At 54.4% G+C, this 15744-nt stretch overlaps 1 protein-coding gene across 3 annotated transcripts in view; it reads left to right on the forward strand.

Moving 5' to 3' along the window:
- Nucleotides 1–942: 942 nt before the first annotated feature.
- The window catches only part of Nek6 (NIMA related kinase 6), a 72471-nt gene continuing 57669 nt past the window's right edge, over nt 943–15744 (forward strand). Inside the window, exons 1-2 of one of the 3 annotated variants that reach the window (XM_046452008.2) lie at nt 1567–1663; nt 5714–5860. In XM_046452008.2, coding sequence (XP_046307964.1) covers nt 5848–5860 — 13 coding nt within the window. In that variant the 5' untranslated portion in view covers nt 1567–1663; nt 5714–5847. Of the gene's footprint in view, nt 1067–1536; nt 1664–5713; nt 5861–15744 lie in introns of those variants that run through there. The other 2 variants (XM_046452009.2, XM_046452011.1) reach the window with 2 other exon arrangements.

A 15744-nucleotide genomic window follows, 5' to 3' on the forward strand; every position in this document is an offset into this window, starting at 1 on the left:
TTTTCGCATTGTTTATTCCTTTTCTTTGTTTCACTGTGGAGTGAACAGGAGTGCTCTACCATTGAGCTACCAGTATCCCCAGCCCTTTTTTATTTTGAGGCAAGTTCTCTAAGTTGCTGATACTGCCTTGAACTTGCAATTCTCCTGCCTGAGTCTCCCAAGTAGCTGGAATGACAGGTATGCACCAGCAATGTTTATTTCTTATATTTAACTTTTCATTCTATCTGACGTTTGCTTTGGTGTACATTACGTGAAGCGAGGGTATAAATGGACTCCAACTAAACAGCGAAACAATTTGCAGAACGATCCATTTCCTCCCTGTTGGTTTGTGACAGCTGCCTCTTCATCAAAAAGGGCTGGGACTAGGCTGGCTCCTCTGGGCTGTCTGCTGAACCCTTCTCATACCAGAACTAAGCTCTTCATGAGGCCTGGGTGCCTAGTGATCAGGTACACAGGTGCTGGAATTAGACAATCTGCAGCCACCTTCCAGATTAACCACTCACCATGTGGTGATTTTGGGCCAGAGAATGTGTTTTTCTAAGCTTCATTTCTAAACCTCATTAACACAATCTGTAAAATGGGCTCAGGGTAGCATAATGCCTCCTTCATAGAGTGGCTGTGGGACTGGACACCAAAGGCAGGCAAAGCATGTAGCAGCAGGGTGATGTGATAGGTTGAGGCCAAGGTATTACAGATCAGAGTCAGCTAAAGCACAGTCACTCAGTGGGCATCTACCCTCTACCCAGCTCCTCTCTGCGGCCACTCTGGGCAGCTGGCAGGCGGCCAGTGTGCCTGGTTCCCCTGACCCTCCTGGAGGGGAGAGCAGAGTTTTGAATGTGCAGAAGCAGCAAGAGTGGAAAGAGGAACCGTCCCAATCAGGAGCACCCCCTAGGGGGGTGTCTTTAGAAAGTGAAGCAGGGAACTTAACAGCCTGTGGGCCCCAAACGGACCGGCTTCTTAGAGGGGGTGTTAAACATTGATTATTGCAGTCTTTTACTACTTCCAGAAACCTCTGCACATTGACCCTCGTTGGCCTGGGGGTCCACCGGAAGTGGAGGAGCTCCAGGTAAGACACCTGGTGCTTTGAGGGCAGGGAGCAAGGCCTTTACCACATCCGGATGCCCTGAAGCCTGCTTTGATGCCTGCATTCAGCCCGTGCAAAAAAAATTGCTTGCTGCTGGGCCAATTGTTAGCTGATGGGGACCCCGAGGACGCACGAGAGGGGTCCACGAGTTGGCTGACTGCAGACCCTCATCCCAAGAGTGCGGAGCCCGCAAAGAGCAGAGTGTCGAGTCCCCTGGCTGGGACTTGGCGTCTGGGCCTCAGTCTCCCCAGCTTTGAAATGGGGAGGGGTCCTCGGCTGAACCAGACGCTGACTGCGCCACTCGCTCCGCGCAAAGGGTCGGGTGTCAGAGGGCGCAGCCCGGGCGCCCCCCGGAGCCTGCGTGGCGGTAGCGCGCACGAGCGCAGGGGGCGGCGCGGCCCCGCGGCGGGGAGGGGCGGGAGCGGGCGCGCGAGCGCGCGCAGGCGGCGGCGGCGGCGGAACCTAGAGGACGAGCGTGCGGCCGCGGCGCTGCCAACTCGTGTGGGACCCGCCGCTCCGGCCGGTCGCCCACTATCCGCGCGCCGGTGCTCGGCCGGCAGCGGAGCCCACAGCACGCCGGTGAGTGGCCTGGGGCCGGGGCCGGGCCGCACGGCCGGGGCAGGGGCGGGGGCCGGGCGCGGGCCGGGAGCACAGCCGGGCCCGGTGTGGGCGCGTGGGCGCGCGCCCGGGGTTCCACGGGCGAGGGGAGTGCGCGCGTGAGGCCGCGGTGCGTGCGGACGCGCGAGGCTGCGTGTGTCGGCGGCGGAGCGAAAGTGGGTGGCGTGTCCGCCGGTCCTTGGGGGGTGTGCGCGCGCGGGGGTGCGCCTCGGAGGGTCGGGCTGGGGAGTGTGGGTGGAAGACGGGCGACGGCGTGGCTCGCGTCCACCCACTTGTGGAGCGTTCACGGTGGGCCAGGGAGTGTGCGCAGCGCTGGACCAAGTGTGGGGCTGAGCTGTGTGCCCACGTGTCTTCGTGTTCCCAAGTGATTGTGTGCACACGTGTGAGCCTCTAAGAGCGAAAGTATGCCTGTGTGGATGTGAGTGTGTAGTTTGCATTTGCAGTGTGAGAGGGTGAGCAGCCCCTGGCCTTGCACCCACCGGGCCTGTGTGCGTGATGTGCCCTGCCCTGGCCTCCAAGACAGGAAGCCCAAGGAGAGGCCCAGGCCTCCTGACCAGGTGGGTGCGGGGGGCCTGGTTTGGTGAACCAGGCCAGAGGACAGACATGCAGAGTCCTGCTGAGCCTGGCACTGTGGAAACCTTAGAGCCAGCCCTTGGCAGGACCCTCCAAGGCTACATCGGCAAGGTGGGCATTATGAGGGCACCTTGTCCAGGCATCAGAGGACTTGGGTCCAATTTTTCTAAATGCCTTCTGTGTTTCTGGCCTTGTTCTTGACTCTCTCCAGACAGGAGGCATTTTGACCCTCCCCCCAGACCTGGGGTCTGATTCTAGGGAGACACTTATCCATGTATCTGAGGGCTTCTCTCTTCTGTCCTGCTAAGTAGATTAAATTGGTCTGATTTATTTGTGTCAAGCCTGGATCCAAGTGTGAGCCCCCAAGAACAGTAAAAAATTGGCCACAGCAAGTTCCAGGACACCATCTTCCGAGGGCTGCCCTTCCCGTTTTGACCAACAGGTTCTTGTTCACTGACTCCTACTTTATAATTGTTGCAAATCTTCACAGCTGAAAGTCTTAATTGCTTTAAAGCAAACTTTAGAAACTTGAGAGCTCCCTAGATGCCCTGCATTTTCAAAATTCAGCTTGCCTTTCTGAGGGGAAAATGTAGTCTTAGGAGTTTGGAGCCTGGGCCACCGGACCTTGAAGGTACATGAAGAATTGTGTCACTAATGGAAGAAGAATTTCATTGAAAGAGACTCAGAGCCCGCTGGAAGAGCCTGCTCCCAACACTGTAGCTTAGGAGTGAACTTTGGACGTCTTCTTTCAGCAAACAAAACCTGGAAGGAAACAAAAAGACCCACATTTTCTTTTTTCTTTTTGTCCAGAAAATGAAAAAAAAAAAAAAAAAAACCCACCAAAAACTTACCTTCTGAGTTTGCTGGAAATGCTGCCTCCCCCATCAAGGCCAGGCCCTCCCTGGATACCCCACCCCCAAATAAAATATGCCTGTGGGGAGCCGTGGAATGAGTCACTGCCTGGCAGAGAGCCCCACGTTTGGGAAGGTTCTTGCCTAACTTCCCAGAAGAAAAGGCCCAGGATTTAAAATGGTCCCTGTGGTTTGTCAGCCTCTGCTGTCCCGTCTGCTTCAGAAATGACTAAAAAGTCATTTCTTTCTCCACAAAATCAAGTCTCCGACTTAAGCAGTGGCCAGGTTGGTCTGGATTCAGAGCTGTTCAGGTTTCCAGAAATGGAGTTTCTGGCTTTACCAGGTGGCATTTCTGGTGGAATTGAACAGGAAAGAGGAGGGGGAGGGGGAGGGGGAGGAGACTCACTCATGGAGCACCTCCAGTGCTGGGAACAGTTCTGGGGGTCATTTCTGCTACAGAAAATGGCTTTTGATTTTATGCATGAGCAAATGGGTGTGTGGAGAGGTCAAGCCTGTGTCTGGGACAGCTGAAGAGGGGATGGTGACAGAATCCTAGGTCACCTGCCTGACTTCACAGTCCTTCCTCTTGTTTGACCCAGAATGTAATATGTGACTGCTATGGTGCATAGACTGGGACTGAGGATTTCAACACACGTCTGCTCAATAAATTCTCACTGTGAAATAGAGGTTATTTTCTCCATTTTACAGATGAAAAAACTAAGATGCTGAGACATGAACTGACTTGTATAATTTTGTTGAAGTAGCACTACGACTAACGGTCCCCATTTATTTAGGATATACCATATGCCAGGCCTGTGTTCACAGCTTTAGGGGTCTTATCGTACTCCATCCGCTCGCCAGCACTGTGGGATGGGGATTAACATAATACCCATTTCACAGATGAGGGAACCAAGTCACAGGGAGATTACATAATGTGCCAAAGATCACATGCTAATATGCAGTAGACCCTGGATTTGAACCCAGGCTTGTCAGAGCAGAGCTCATAGTCTTCCCACTGAACTTAGAAACTTGACAGGTTAAATAACTTGGTCCAGGTTATAAACTGGCAAAACTCTGATTCCAGGGTTGACGTTCTTAACCTTAAACCACGTGTGGCTGCCTTCCTTGTGCTGTCCTACTCCAGCACGCTGCGAAGTCACTGGGTTAAGATAGGCCAGGGTCCCACAAGGATTGCTGGGCTCCAGACTTCTGGGAGAGGTCTTCACAAAGGTGCTGCTGGCCTTCCTTGTCCCCTCTTGCACCTCTGGAGTAACCAACACCAGGATCAGAGCTTCCCAAGAGAAGGGGCTGCAGTTCACAGTTTTCTTTCCAAGTGCCAAGGATCGGTTTCATTAGGGAAGTGTCAAAACAATTGTCAAAAAGAGAACAGTGTTTCCTTCCTCTTCTCGGGTTGGACCAAGCAGGGGAGCTGGAGGGTGGAGCTGGAGGCCCCTGGTGAATCATCCATCCCCGGTTAGATGCAGGTTGGCACCTCCAGGCTTGTTTGGGGACGAAGCCAGACATTGCTCCAGGAAGAGCCCAGCATCCTGACCCGTGGGACAGAGAGTTACCTGCACAGGGCTTCACTCTTTGTTCTGAGTGTGTGACAACATGATCACTTCTAGGAAGGCTTCTTGTCACTTGTCATTTCAGTCCTGGGCCCGTCTCTTTTCCTTCTCATTTCCATTCCTATCGGGGTTTCTGCTGGTCTGTGCTTGGGAGGAATGCTGTGTGTGAGGACGGGCCTGATTGGAGCTGCACTGTGCCCCTGTGAGTGTCCTTGGTGTTGAAAAGGAAAGCCATCTCTCCCCCTTCCAAGCATGTTCTGCAAATTGATGAACATTTGCAAATGGCTTCAGGATGCGTTAATTTAAGGTGTGAAATAATAGATCTTGTGCGAAGGCTCAGCCACATTTCTGGCATTGATGGATTTCTCTCCCGTCTGGCCTGTGATTTGGGGAGGTAAAAATAGGCCTTGTTTCTACATTTTTATCTTTTTTTCCTTTTTTGCTGACGTCATTCCTAGGAAGTGGAGTGCACAGGCCATGGTAGCCTCCTAGGCCATCACCTGGAGACTCGGAGCCCTGGGGAGCAAGGGGACTTGTGAAATGAGGGGTTCACTTAGGGTGGTGTGAAGGGCTTAGAAGAGAGCAGGCAGGGAATGGCCAGGCTTAGCTGCAGGTCTGAGGCAGACTGTCGAGGGTCTCAGTGGCTTTTCCCTGCTCAGCCTTCTCATTTCCAACTCCTGGGGAACAGCAAGGTAGCTCTCTGGAAAATGTTAGTTGAAAGAGAAACAGGCCGGCTACTTCACCCATTGCTGTTGGAAATGGGTGACAGACATGTGGTTCTGTCCTTTGACCAAACCTGAATTAAACCAGTGGCCTCGGGCTCAGATTTGACGTCCAGACAGAGGTGACATTGGGGCACGTCAGTTAGCGTGTTATTTCCTGTGATGTTAACTTTGGGAACTTGACTACAGAGTGTGATCTAGTATTTTGACATCGGTCCCTCTGACAGGACTTGCTTGTGTGAAAACAGACCCCCACACAGGCAGCTCTGTTGTCTCTAGTTCTGGATTTTTCCACAGATGGCTTCTCGTGTGGTCTGGTGGCAAAGGCACTGGTCTTCCAGTCAGGCTTCTTGGCATCTCCTGGGCAGGATCCCAGTGCTCCCTAAACCCGCCACTCTGGAGCTGGGCTCTGCAGCTGACGCAGGACGGCGATGGGAATGGAAGGTGGGGCCTCTGCGTCTGAAATACATTCAGTTCCAACGGCCTGGAGGCCCTGAGCCACATGGAGCCGTTCTTTCTTTCTCTTAGACATCTGCTTGATGGTGACCTCATAGAAAGAAAAAAGGGGCTTTGTGTAGGAATTCCATAGAGTGTGAAGGAATCCTGACAGGGAGGGGGAGGGAGGTGGCCATGGGGAGCCTGCAGTGCCTGCAGGTTCCCCAAATTGTTTAACCCTCACACTTCAAAATCGGCTTGACCCTGGAGAACAGAGACCATTTTGGGGGAAGTCCCTCGTCCCCAGTTGTAGTGGAGGCGATTGGGAGTGACCTCAGATGTGGAGTCCCTCAGATGGGAATTTGTTCATGACCCCGTTTTCCAGTGTTTGCCCTCTCTGTTCTTTGTCCTCAAACCCTTTGAAATGGAGGTTTCTGGAAGAGACCTGCAGAGGGAGGCAGCTCCTCTACCAGTGACCTCCAGCTCTGATCAGTCCAGGCTGAAGCCAGGAATTCAGCAGGCTCGTGGCCACCCGGAGAAGAGGTGCAGGACACCATTGGCGTGTATGTGTGGTAGACTTCCAGGGTCGGAAGGGTGCCTGACCTATGGTGACCTCTTACAGAAGGGAAACTGAGGCCCCAGATGGGGAGGTGCTCACTCAGACCTGCCTCTGAAGAGCAAGTCATCCACCGCCCTCAGCCTCAGTTTTCCCATCTGGAAAACAGGACCAGCATCCTAACCCCGTGAGGTTCTGGGGAAGGACTACATCAAACAATGCACATGAAGCATCCCCACAGCATGGGTGCTCGGTGCCAGTCCCCGGTAAGATGTGGGAGGCATTTAATTACAAGGACCTGCCCAGGGTGGCACAGCAGGAAGGTCCAGGCTCTTCATGACACGCCTTTGGTCTGCATTGAGGCCCTGAACAGGCTGGAGGAGGGTGCCGGGGACCCCATCCAGATCCCTCCAAAGCACTTTCCTGTGATCGTGACCCCCCAAAAAAGAGGGGAATGAAGCAGTGACAGTTTGGAAAGAGGCAAGATTCAAGTGTGGTTCTCGGGGAAATGTTTGGAAGTGAGAATTTGCTTTCTTCCCACCTCCGCCCGCCAAGGGGCGGAAAGTAAGTCCCCTAGGTTTTTGGTGTGGCGTTGGAGGGCCGCCTGAGGCCTCTGAGTGGTGTCCTGAAGCCAGGCAGATGTGTTGTTAATTATTTACACAGCACCAGCCGCAGCAGAGGTCTGTGCTGACAGGAGCGTCTGTCACAGGCCTGGGTGGGGACTGGGGACAGAACTGAGCAAGAGGTCTGTCCCTCTTCTTCCTGCCCAGGGCCTCAGGGAAGGTCCACACAGCGAGGCCTAGGGAGGCCCCCATGTTCTGGGAGCCCTCCTGAGCCATTGGGTTCTCCCAGACTGGCTCTTCCTAAAGGAGGAGAGAGATCCTTATCCCCTGGAAGTGGCCACCTCTCCTGAGGTGGCTTCTGTGGGAATTTGCCCAGCTTCTTACACCTGAGACCCTAGGTCGCTTAAGTGGTGGGGAGAGGGCCACAAGCTGTGGAGCCCACTCCCCACAGGTGAGCTCACCTGAGGGCTTTGCTGGCCACCTGCCACTCCCTCGTCCAGAAAATAGGCCGGTAACACCAGGCCCTTGATTCTCAGGCATAATTTGGGGTGATTTGCCTTAGAAGTCGACTTCAAGATTAGAATTCTGAAAAGTAAGGGACCTGGGATCAGAGCCCGCCCTGAAAGTCCACTAGGGACAAGAGACGTGGGCTCCATGTGGGCTGGCAACCTCCCCTGCCTTCCTGCTCCCTGTTCCAGGAGGTGTTTTAAGAGAAGGTGCTCCTAGGAAATACCCAGAATAGAGGAGCCCGCGGAGCAGGTCAGTGGGCACCGGGGAATGAGGAGCTGCGGCTCAAAGGTGTGGGTGTCCTTTTGGGGTGATGAAAATGCCTTGGAACTGGGTAGAGGTGGCATTGTGAATGTACCACATGCCACTTTAGCATTGTTGATTTTGGAGCAGGGGATATAGCTCAGTGTAAGATTACTTGCCCAGCATGTGGGAGGCCCTGGGACCAACTCCCCGGTACTGCCAAAAAAAGAAAAAGTCAGCCGGGTGCAGTGGTGCACACCTGTAATCCCAGTGGCTCAGGAAGCTGAGTCGGGAGGATCACAAGTTCAAAGTCAGCCTCAGCCATTTAGCAAGGCCCTAAGCAACTTGGTGAGACCTATCTGTAAATAAAATATAAAAAAGGCTGGAGATGTGGCTCAGTGGTTAAGCACCCCTGGGTTCAATCCCAGGAAGGAAGGGAGGGAGGGAGGGAGGGAGGGAAGGTGTTAATGGGTGTTAATTATATGTTATATATGTTCTGAGTGTGTGACAACATGATCACTTCTAGGAAGGCTTCTTGTCACTTGTCGTTTCAGTCCTGGGCCCGTCTCTTTTCCTTCTCATTTCCATTCCTATCGGGGTTTCTGCTGGTCTGTGCTTGGGAGGAATGCTGTGTGTGAGGACGGGCCTGATTGGAGCTGGAGTGGGTGTTAATTATATGTTATGTGAAAAGAAAAAATCTGATGCTTAAAAAAAAAGAAAATCCCAGAAGCTCCCCATTTTTCAGATGGGAACACCGAGGTGCGGAGTGAGACCAGGACCAGCCTAAGCTCTCACATGCAGCCCATGTCTGCTCTGTGGAGTGAATGAGATCACTCCCAGCTTTCAGGCCAAGATATCGTGGTACCTGGGCCTGGAATATGGGTGAAATAGAGCATCCATTGTCCCTTTGGCTGAGTGAAATCTATTCTTTTAGCCAGCAGTGCCATGTTGGTCAGTAGGTACGTAGCTATTCATTCAGTCATTCAAGAAATGCACCTGTGGCTGGGGCTGTGGCTCCGTGGCAGAGCACTTACCTGCCATCTGCAAGACTCTGGGTTCAATCCCTGGTAAAAAAACACACGGGAGGAAGGGAGGGAGGGAGGGAGGGAATGCACCCACCTTCTGGGTCAGGCACTGCACAGAATTGGCACAGAGGCCTCTGACTGCCCCACCCCTTGGCCTCTCACCACCTGGGGACAGGAGTTGAGTCAGAGGTTTGTGAATGCTTTGCAGGAGGTCTTTCTTTTTTGTTAAATATTTATTTTTAAGTTTTAGGCGGACACAGTCTCTTTATTTTACATTTATGTGGTGCTGAGGATCGAATCCTGTGCCTCGTGCATGTTAGGCGAGTGCTCTACCACTGAGCCACAACTCCAGCCCTGCTGGAGGTATTTCTTGGGGCTCCTGCCTGGGGAAGTAGGAGTGAGGGGTGTCTACGCAGGGAGATGTGAGGTCGGATAGACGACGAGAGGGCAGGATGAAAGGCAGGTAGACCACAGGGTGAGTGGGTGGGTTATTGTGGGCTGGGGTCTAGGCTGCTGGCAGACCCTGGGCAGCGCAAAGCCAGGAACTTCTCCTGCCTGCTTGGCCTTCCCTTGGCCCCTCTGTGTCAGGGGCTTGCTGCATGTCATGTCCTGGCCTCACTTTTTTACATGAGTGAATGCACTTCTTCCTTCCACCAGTTCCGTGTCATGGGTACTTTATCAATATGCTCATTTTATAGAGGAGGATGCAGAGAAGCGGAGTCTGTTACCTTGAGGAAACCCACAGCATTCAGGGGGCCCTCTGAAGGGTCAGAGGACAGAGGCTGCCTTCTGGAGGTTGTGAGCTGGCAGCCAGGCCCGGAGCCTCCCGGGCAGCTGGAAGGAACGGCATGCACTGGGTCCTGTGCTTGGGGCACAGAGCATTACATCCGTTATCTGACTCCCTGACTAGAACATAAGCTCCGCTGGGGTAAGACTTGGTCTGTGGCCACAGTTGTATCCTCTCTGCCTAGCACTATGCCTGGCACATAGTAGGAGCTCAGTTAATTATCTGAAACTTTCTGAGCACCAGCATGATGACATGACCCTCAGAAATTACAGATTTTAGAACAATTCTGATTTTGAATTTTCAGATTAGAAAAGTCTGTACAAATATCCCAAAATCCAAATGACTCCAAGCTCTGAAACACTGTGGTCCCAGGCATTTCAGAAAAGGAATCCTCAACCTGAGGGAGGAACCTGAGCCCAGAAGGCTTGTACCTGCCAGAGTCTCCTTCCTGTGCCCCTTCTTTGCAGAGGCAGCTCCTCCCACATACAGGAGGGCTTGGGTGGCTGGAATGGTTGGGGGCCGTGTGTCCAAGCTGTTTTGTTTTTTTCCGGGGCTAGGGATTGAACCCAGAGCCTTGGGCATGGCAAGCACGCTCTACCGCCGAGCTCTCCCGTAGCTCCGAAGCTGCATTTTTGTTGGGCATGCTGTGGTGTCCAGAGGGTGTGTCTGTGAGGTTCTTAAGCAGGGGGAAGGGACACCACCATGGGAGACCTCTGGGCAAGGTGTTATTATTAGAAGATGAGCACCTGCCCCCTGGTTCCACCCCAGCATCTCAAGGAGAAGCAACCCCTTTACTGGTGTGGCCTTGGCTGTCACCAGGCTGGGTGCCCAGACGGCAGCAGAAAGGGAGTGGAGGAGCCCACCCCAGGGCTTGGCTGCTGGAGTCGGTTCCCCGGGACCTCAGTGAGCTCCGTGCGCGCCTGACTCAGAGCCTGTGCATTTCCTTTGTCTCCTCCAGGAATCTTAGTGGCCTTTGTGTTTGTTTTAAATGCCAGCCTCCTCAGCCAGCCCAAGTGGAAATGAGGACTGTCTCATTTTTGACTGTGCAGAGGCTGGGGACGAGGGTGGGGACTGCCTGCTCGTGGAGCCAGCCTGGTGGTGACAGCATGGCACTTGGGAAACATCTGTGGTTTTCTGTCAGGATGATGAGCAGTGGGTGCTGTGCCACCTGGGCTGGGCACTGGGGTCACTGCCAGGGGTGACACTCAGGTCCAGGTTCCTGGTGCTGTTTAGGAAGGAGCTGCTGATGGCCGCTGTGGGAAACGTGGGGATCAGACGAGGTTCCTGTCTCTTCCTGGGGAAACTTGCAAAGAAAATACTTATCCTCCAAGCTAACGGCTCTCCCTTGCACACCCCGAGTCTTCTGACGTTGGTCACCTGCACAAGATGACCCCACTTTCGCTGTTCCCCTCAGGGCAGTGGTCTGTAAAAGTATTTGTTTTAGTGTCATTTGGGGACAGGAGAGACCATTGGATGATGCTCCTTGGTGCGTGGGAAGTTCCTGGAAGCCCCAGTGGCGTATGGGGCAGCATCTCTGAAATTGCGTGCTTCTGAAGACCCAGGACTTACGGCACTATGATGCGCTAATGTTAGCAATTGAGATATTTAATTTTAAAGAAAAATTGCTCTTCCTGCCCACCACGGGCACTGGAGGGCCTATATTTCCTCAGGAGGAATGAGAAATTGCACTGTGTAATTCGGACCTGCAGAGAGGGAGTCATTATCTCCCATTAATTTATTAGTTAATTAAGTGGTTTTTTTTTAATCTGGTCACAGTTTTATCTGGCAATTCCTCCAGTTGCCATTCATCCAGCAGCGGGCCCCCCTGTTCGTGGCCTGGTGCTGGGCGCTGGGGATATCGCAGAACAGGATGCAGATGTTGCTGAACTCCTGCCGTTCGCAGCCACCTGGCTGTGGTGGCCACAGGGGGATCTCTTGGTTTAGGTGGTCCTTTACTGAGCACCTAATATGCACAGATCCATCAAGACATAGCAGTGGAAATGACGTGGGTCCTGGTGGTTGGATGGTTCTTTGGATCCCGGCCCGCCGCTCGCTGTGATAAACCCGGTCAGCTCTTGCTCATGGGCCACGTGATAATGTCCCCAGAATGAACCAGAACCCATCCAGATGCCCCAGGAACCGACGTGAGCACAAGGCACCCCCTTCACACGTTGCGTCTCAGTTCAGCGTCTTGCCACCACCCAGCATTTTGAGACAGAATGTGAGATCTCGTGGTTGGCTAAATACATAAATATTTTATGTCTCGATATTCTGAAAATGAAGCCCGAATGCACGGCACTGCAGCACATCAGTGCTATAGATCATATGTTATAATAATCTGGTGACATGTTGTTTAAATATTTATGGACTGATGCGGCCTGACGGCGGGGGAGGGGCGTCTGGTAGCAGAGTCGCGGCAGACGCTGGAACGGAAGCTTCACGCGGGGCCTCGGTTTCTCATGGGATGTTTTGGGGCAGAAGTAATGACTGGCATTTATTGAGCACTTTCTGTGTACCACACCCTATATGCATATCATTTCATTTAATCCCCACGGCACCTGGAGAGGGTGGGACTTTTAAGTAATGTCAAGTCACAGATGGGAAACTGAGGCTGGGTCCCCAGACCCCGCAACTCTCAGGAGGCCCAGGATCAAGCTCAGGTTGACCTCAGCTCTCAGCCACTGTGCTGTCCATCTCTGCGGCCAGTGGGTTGCATTCAAAAGGCCCCTGCCCCCGCCAGGAGCACCCCTGGCCCATCCTAAGTGGACTTGCCAAATCACAGGGCAGTGTCTGGAAAACGTTGGTCAGGATTTAGAAGCCACGGGAATGAACCCTAACCCAGGAGGGCTGTCACTCAATAGCATGGGGCATAGAAGACCCACTGTGGGCTGGAGCCCTGCACACAGTAGGTGCTCAGGAAATGGTGGTTCTCACCCTCCTACCTTTGTTTTCATTCTGGTTTTGCTCAGCCTTCTTCTCTCCCTGCAGGGCCCTGGCAGGAATCGAGGGGTGGCCCAGTGAATTAGGTAAGAGAGGCCCCGCATGACGCAGCGGGCTCCGGCTGGGCAGCCGACCCCAGTGCCCCTGCTGAACAAGCAACAGGCACTCCGTCCCAAGCCGGCCTCCTTTAGTCACCACTCAGGGTCCAGGGAGCTCCTCCAGGTGGAGGCCTTGGTCAGTCAGCATCACGAATCCCGCACCTGAACCAGCCTGGCCGCCAGACACAACAGACGGCCACAGAACAGGCAAGGAACAAGATCCCAGGGCGGTGACGGTCTCACACCCAGTGACGTCCTCTACTTCTGCAGCAACTCAGAGGTGTTCTGAAGGTCCCCTGGAGCCAGAGGGTCATGTAATGGCAGGCAGGACCAGCTGCATCCTTCACAGGGCCCATTACAACGCGAGAGCGCCGTGCAGGGGGCAGGAAGGGCTGGGAGCACGCTCCTCTTTTCCTTGGGGACCCTCCGCCTCCTCAGTGCTGCAGTTTGTTTTAGGGTCCGGTTCTCTTGGGCCTGTGGAAGCTCAGGGCAAGCACAAGCCCCTGAGGAGATGCGGGACCCCACCCTCGCCCAACCCTCCCACACCTGCACCTGGGTCCCTGCTGTGGGGGTGGTGGCAGTTGCTGGGAGAGGTGTGCTGAGCACTACCTGGGGGGCGGGACCACACGAGGGCAAGGCTCCAGACCTGGCACGGGCTTGTTGGTTCCACCAGATGTCACTCAAGAACACACTGAAAGACCCCATGGAGCACGTCAGGCAGCGAGCACAGAGCGTGGCACCCCAAGCTCAGGCTCCCTTCCCCAGGGAGGGTCAGTGTGTCTGCTGTGGACACACTCGTGAAGCTGGCCCCAAAGGGAAGGAGCACAGAGCAAGGTCCCATTTTCAGTGCTGGGCATGTGTTGCGGCCAGATTTTATCGGGAGGGGAAGTCGGGCTATTAAGCACTGTCCAACCATGGCCCAGCAGTGACCACTACTCAGCCAGCACGTCCCCCTCTCACCCTGGGCCTCTCATGATAAGAACATGCTGTGGACCCAGCAGTCACACTGTTGCCAGATAGTATCCTACTGATAGATCCATCTCCTTGGACTTCCTGCCTTTGAGTGACAAGGGTCAGAAACCAAATGACCAGGTTGCTGACCCACTCTCTGGACAGCTGCCAAGCAGGCGATGCCCTAGAGATAGGGGGCAAGGGAAGCTCGGATTCCACCAGCCCCTCTCGCTGATCCCAGCCCTGAACTTGGGGCGGGCAGTCACAAGGAGTAGATGTTCCATAAGCAAACACGAGAGGCTCGGGAGAGGGCGTGGTGCCTGCTGAGCACCAGGGACCTGGCCAGGCTGTGTTGTCTCCTCTGATCCTCGTGACAGCCTTGGGCAGGCTCCATTTTTCAGATGAGAATACGTGAGGCTCAGAGAAGGAAGCCACTGGTCCAAAGCCGTAAGCCACAGAGTTTGCACCCAGGTTTGAAGCAAGGCCCAGCTGGCCCCAAAAGCCTTGGCTGGACAGCTGTAGTCCCTGCTGCTGTGCCGGGGCAGGACGGGAGCCAGATCCCCGTGCTGCTGCCTGCCTGTTCCTGCCTCTGGGCGGTCACCCTCGTTTTTCCTCCTGTAAACCCAGCTGCTCTGTGGCCATCCTCATACCCAGAGAGGGAGGAGGCAGGTGGTGGGGTCACATGAATCTGGACGCAGGTCACACCTCTACCTTTTGCTCACCGTGTCCCCTGGGTTTCTCGCCTCCCGCCGTGTTTTCTCATTTGTGGAGTGGGGGGGGGGGTCAGTGGGTTCCCGCCTCTGGGGGAGACTTCAGCAGTCGGTGGCTGCTGTTGTGTTGACAGTCGTGACGCTGGGTGGGGTGAGGACTGGGGCCTGGTGGTGCTTGTGATGCTCATAAGCATCTCCCTGTGCTGGGACACATGGAGGTCACTCAGGCCAGGGTTGCCCTCCCTTGGAATCCCCCCCCTTCTTGTTCAGCCATTCATTTATCTGACAGAGCCACGTACTGTTGAGAGACCCAGTAATGAGCCACGGGGACAAAGTCCCTGCCCTCACTTGCCAGCATTCTGGCTCATAAACAAGGAATGAGTCAGGGTTACTGGCCAGATAGTGGGGGACGCACCAGAGGGGAAAGCCATGTCGGGCACCTGCATGGGACAGCAGGGCAGGGCAGGGCAAGAAGGACTAGAGCTCCCTCGGTCTCTTCTCTTGTGGGGCCATTGCTGGAGATTAAACCTGCTGGCTTTCATGTAAGGTCCCAGCGCCCCTCAGGACCCAAGGAAGCTTGAATGCTTTTTAAGGGGTCTTTGAGAAAACGACTTTCAGCTCAGAATGGGGAGGCTTATGTTAGAGGCCCAGAGAGGTTCCTCAGCTTGCTGGGGTCACACAGCTCCAAGTGGCCAGACTCCCCGAGCCCTTGCTCAGTCTCTGTCCACCATGGCTACTCCCCACACCAACCCTGGCTGTCGCCATCAGATGGACAGGCCTGAAGAACGGCTCGGCAGCTTGGCCCCTCACTGCGGGCATGTGTGGAGTGAACCCTTTGCATAGCTCTGTAATGGGTACCCATTCCATGGCGAAAATGCCTTCCACATGCCACTGATCTCAGGGTGGATTAAAGAAGTGACTGTGCTTGGGTGTGTGTGTTGGGGAAGGGGTGCGTGTCTGGCCCTTCTGGGGACTGACAGCGAGGGGGTGGGTCTCGTGGAAGGACTGCTTCCGGACCGCCATCCCAGTGTGGCAGACAGCCCTAAACGGCGGGGCGTTCTGCACCCGAAGCCCGGAGCTGGCGTTTAGGCCCATTTATTTAAAGCGGGCGCCGGGAGGCTAAAGACCGGCTCTGCGCGCTGGCCACCTCCCCGCAGCAGGGGAGCGTAATCTTCGGGGCTTTCTTCCCATTTATGAGTTTTTTGTTGTTATATATTTGTAAAATGAGGCTTCTGCTGGCAAAAGCAGGTTTTAGCGAGTGCGGTGGCTCTTTCAAGACCTAATAAGGCCCCAAAGGATGGTGAGCTCCAGCAACGCTCCCCTCCCCCGGGCCCCCATCCGTCCTGCCTCACACACTTTGGGCACAGGCTACCATTTGTCTTGCTTCCCATTAATGGAATTGCTGCCATCACTTCTGCAGGACAAGATGGGCCCTTTGGAACTGCCTTGGGGACAGGCAGGATTGGCCGCCAAGCAGTTTGCTTACAGGCAGAAGGAAAGAAAAAAGTAAGCC

Source organism: Marmota monax, unplaced genomic scaffold (assembly GCF_021218885.2).
Source record: "Marmota monax isolate L192 unplaced genomic scaffold, Marmota_monax_Labrador192_F-V1.1 WCK01_AAM20220418_F8-fsc00020, whole genome shotgun sequence".
NCBI lineage: Eukaryota > Metazoa > Chordata > Mammalia > Rodentia > Sciuridae > Marmota > Marmota monax.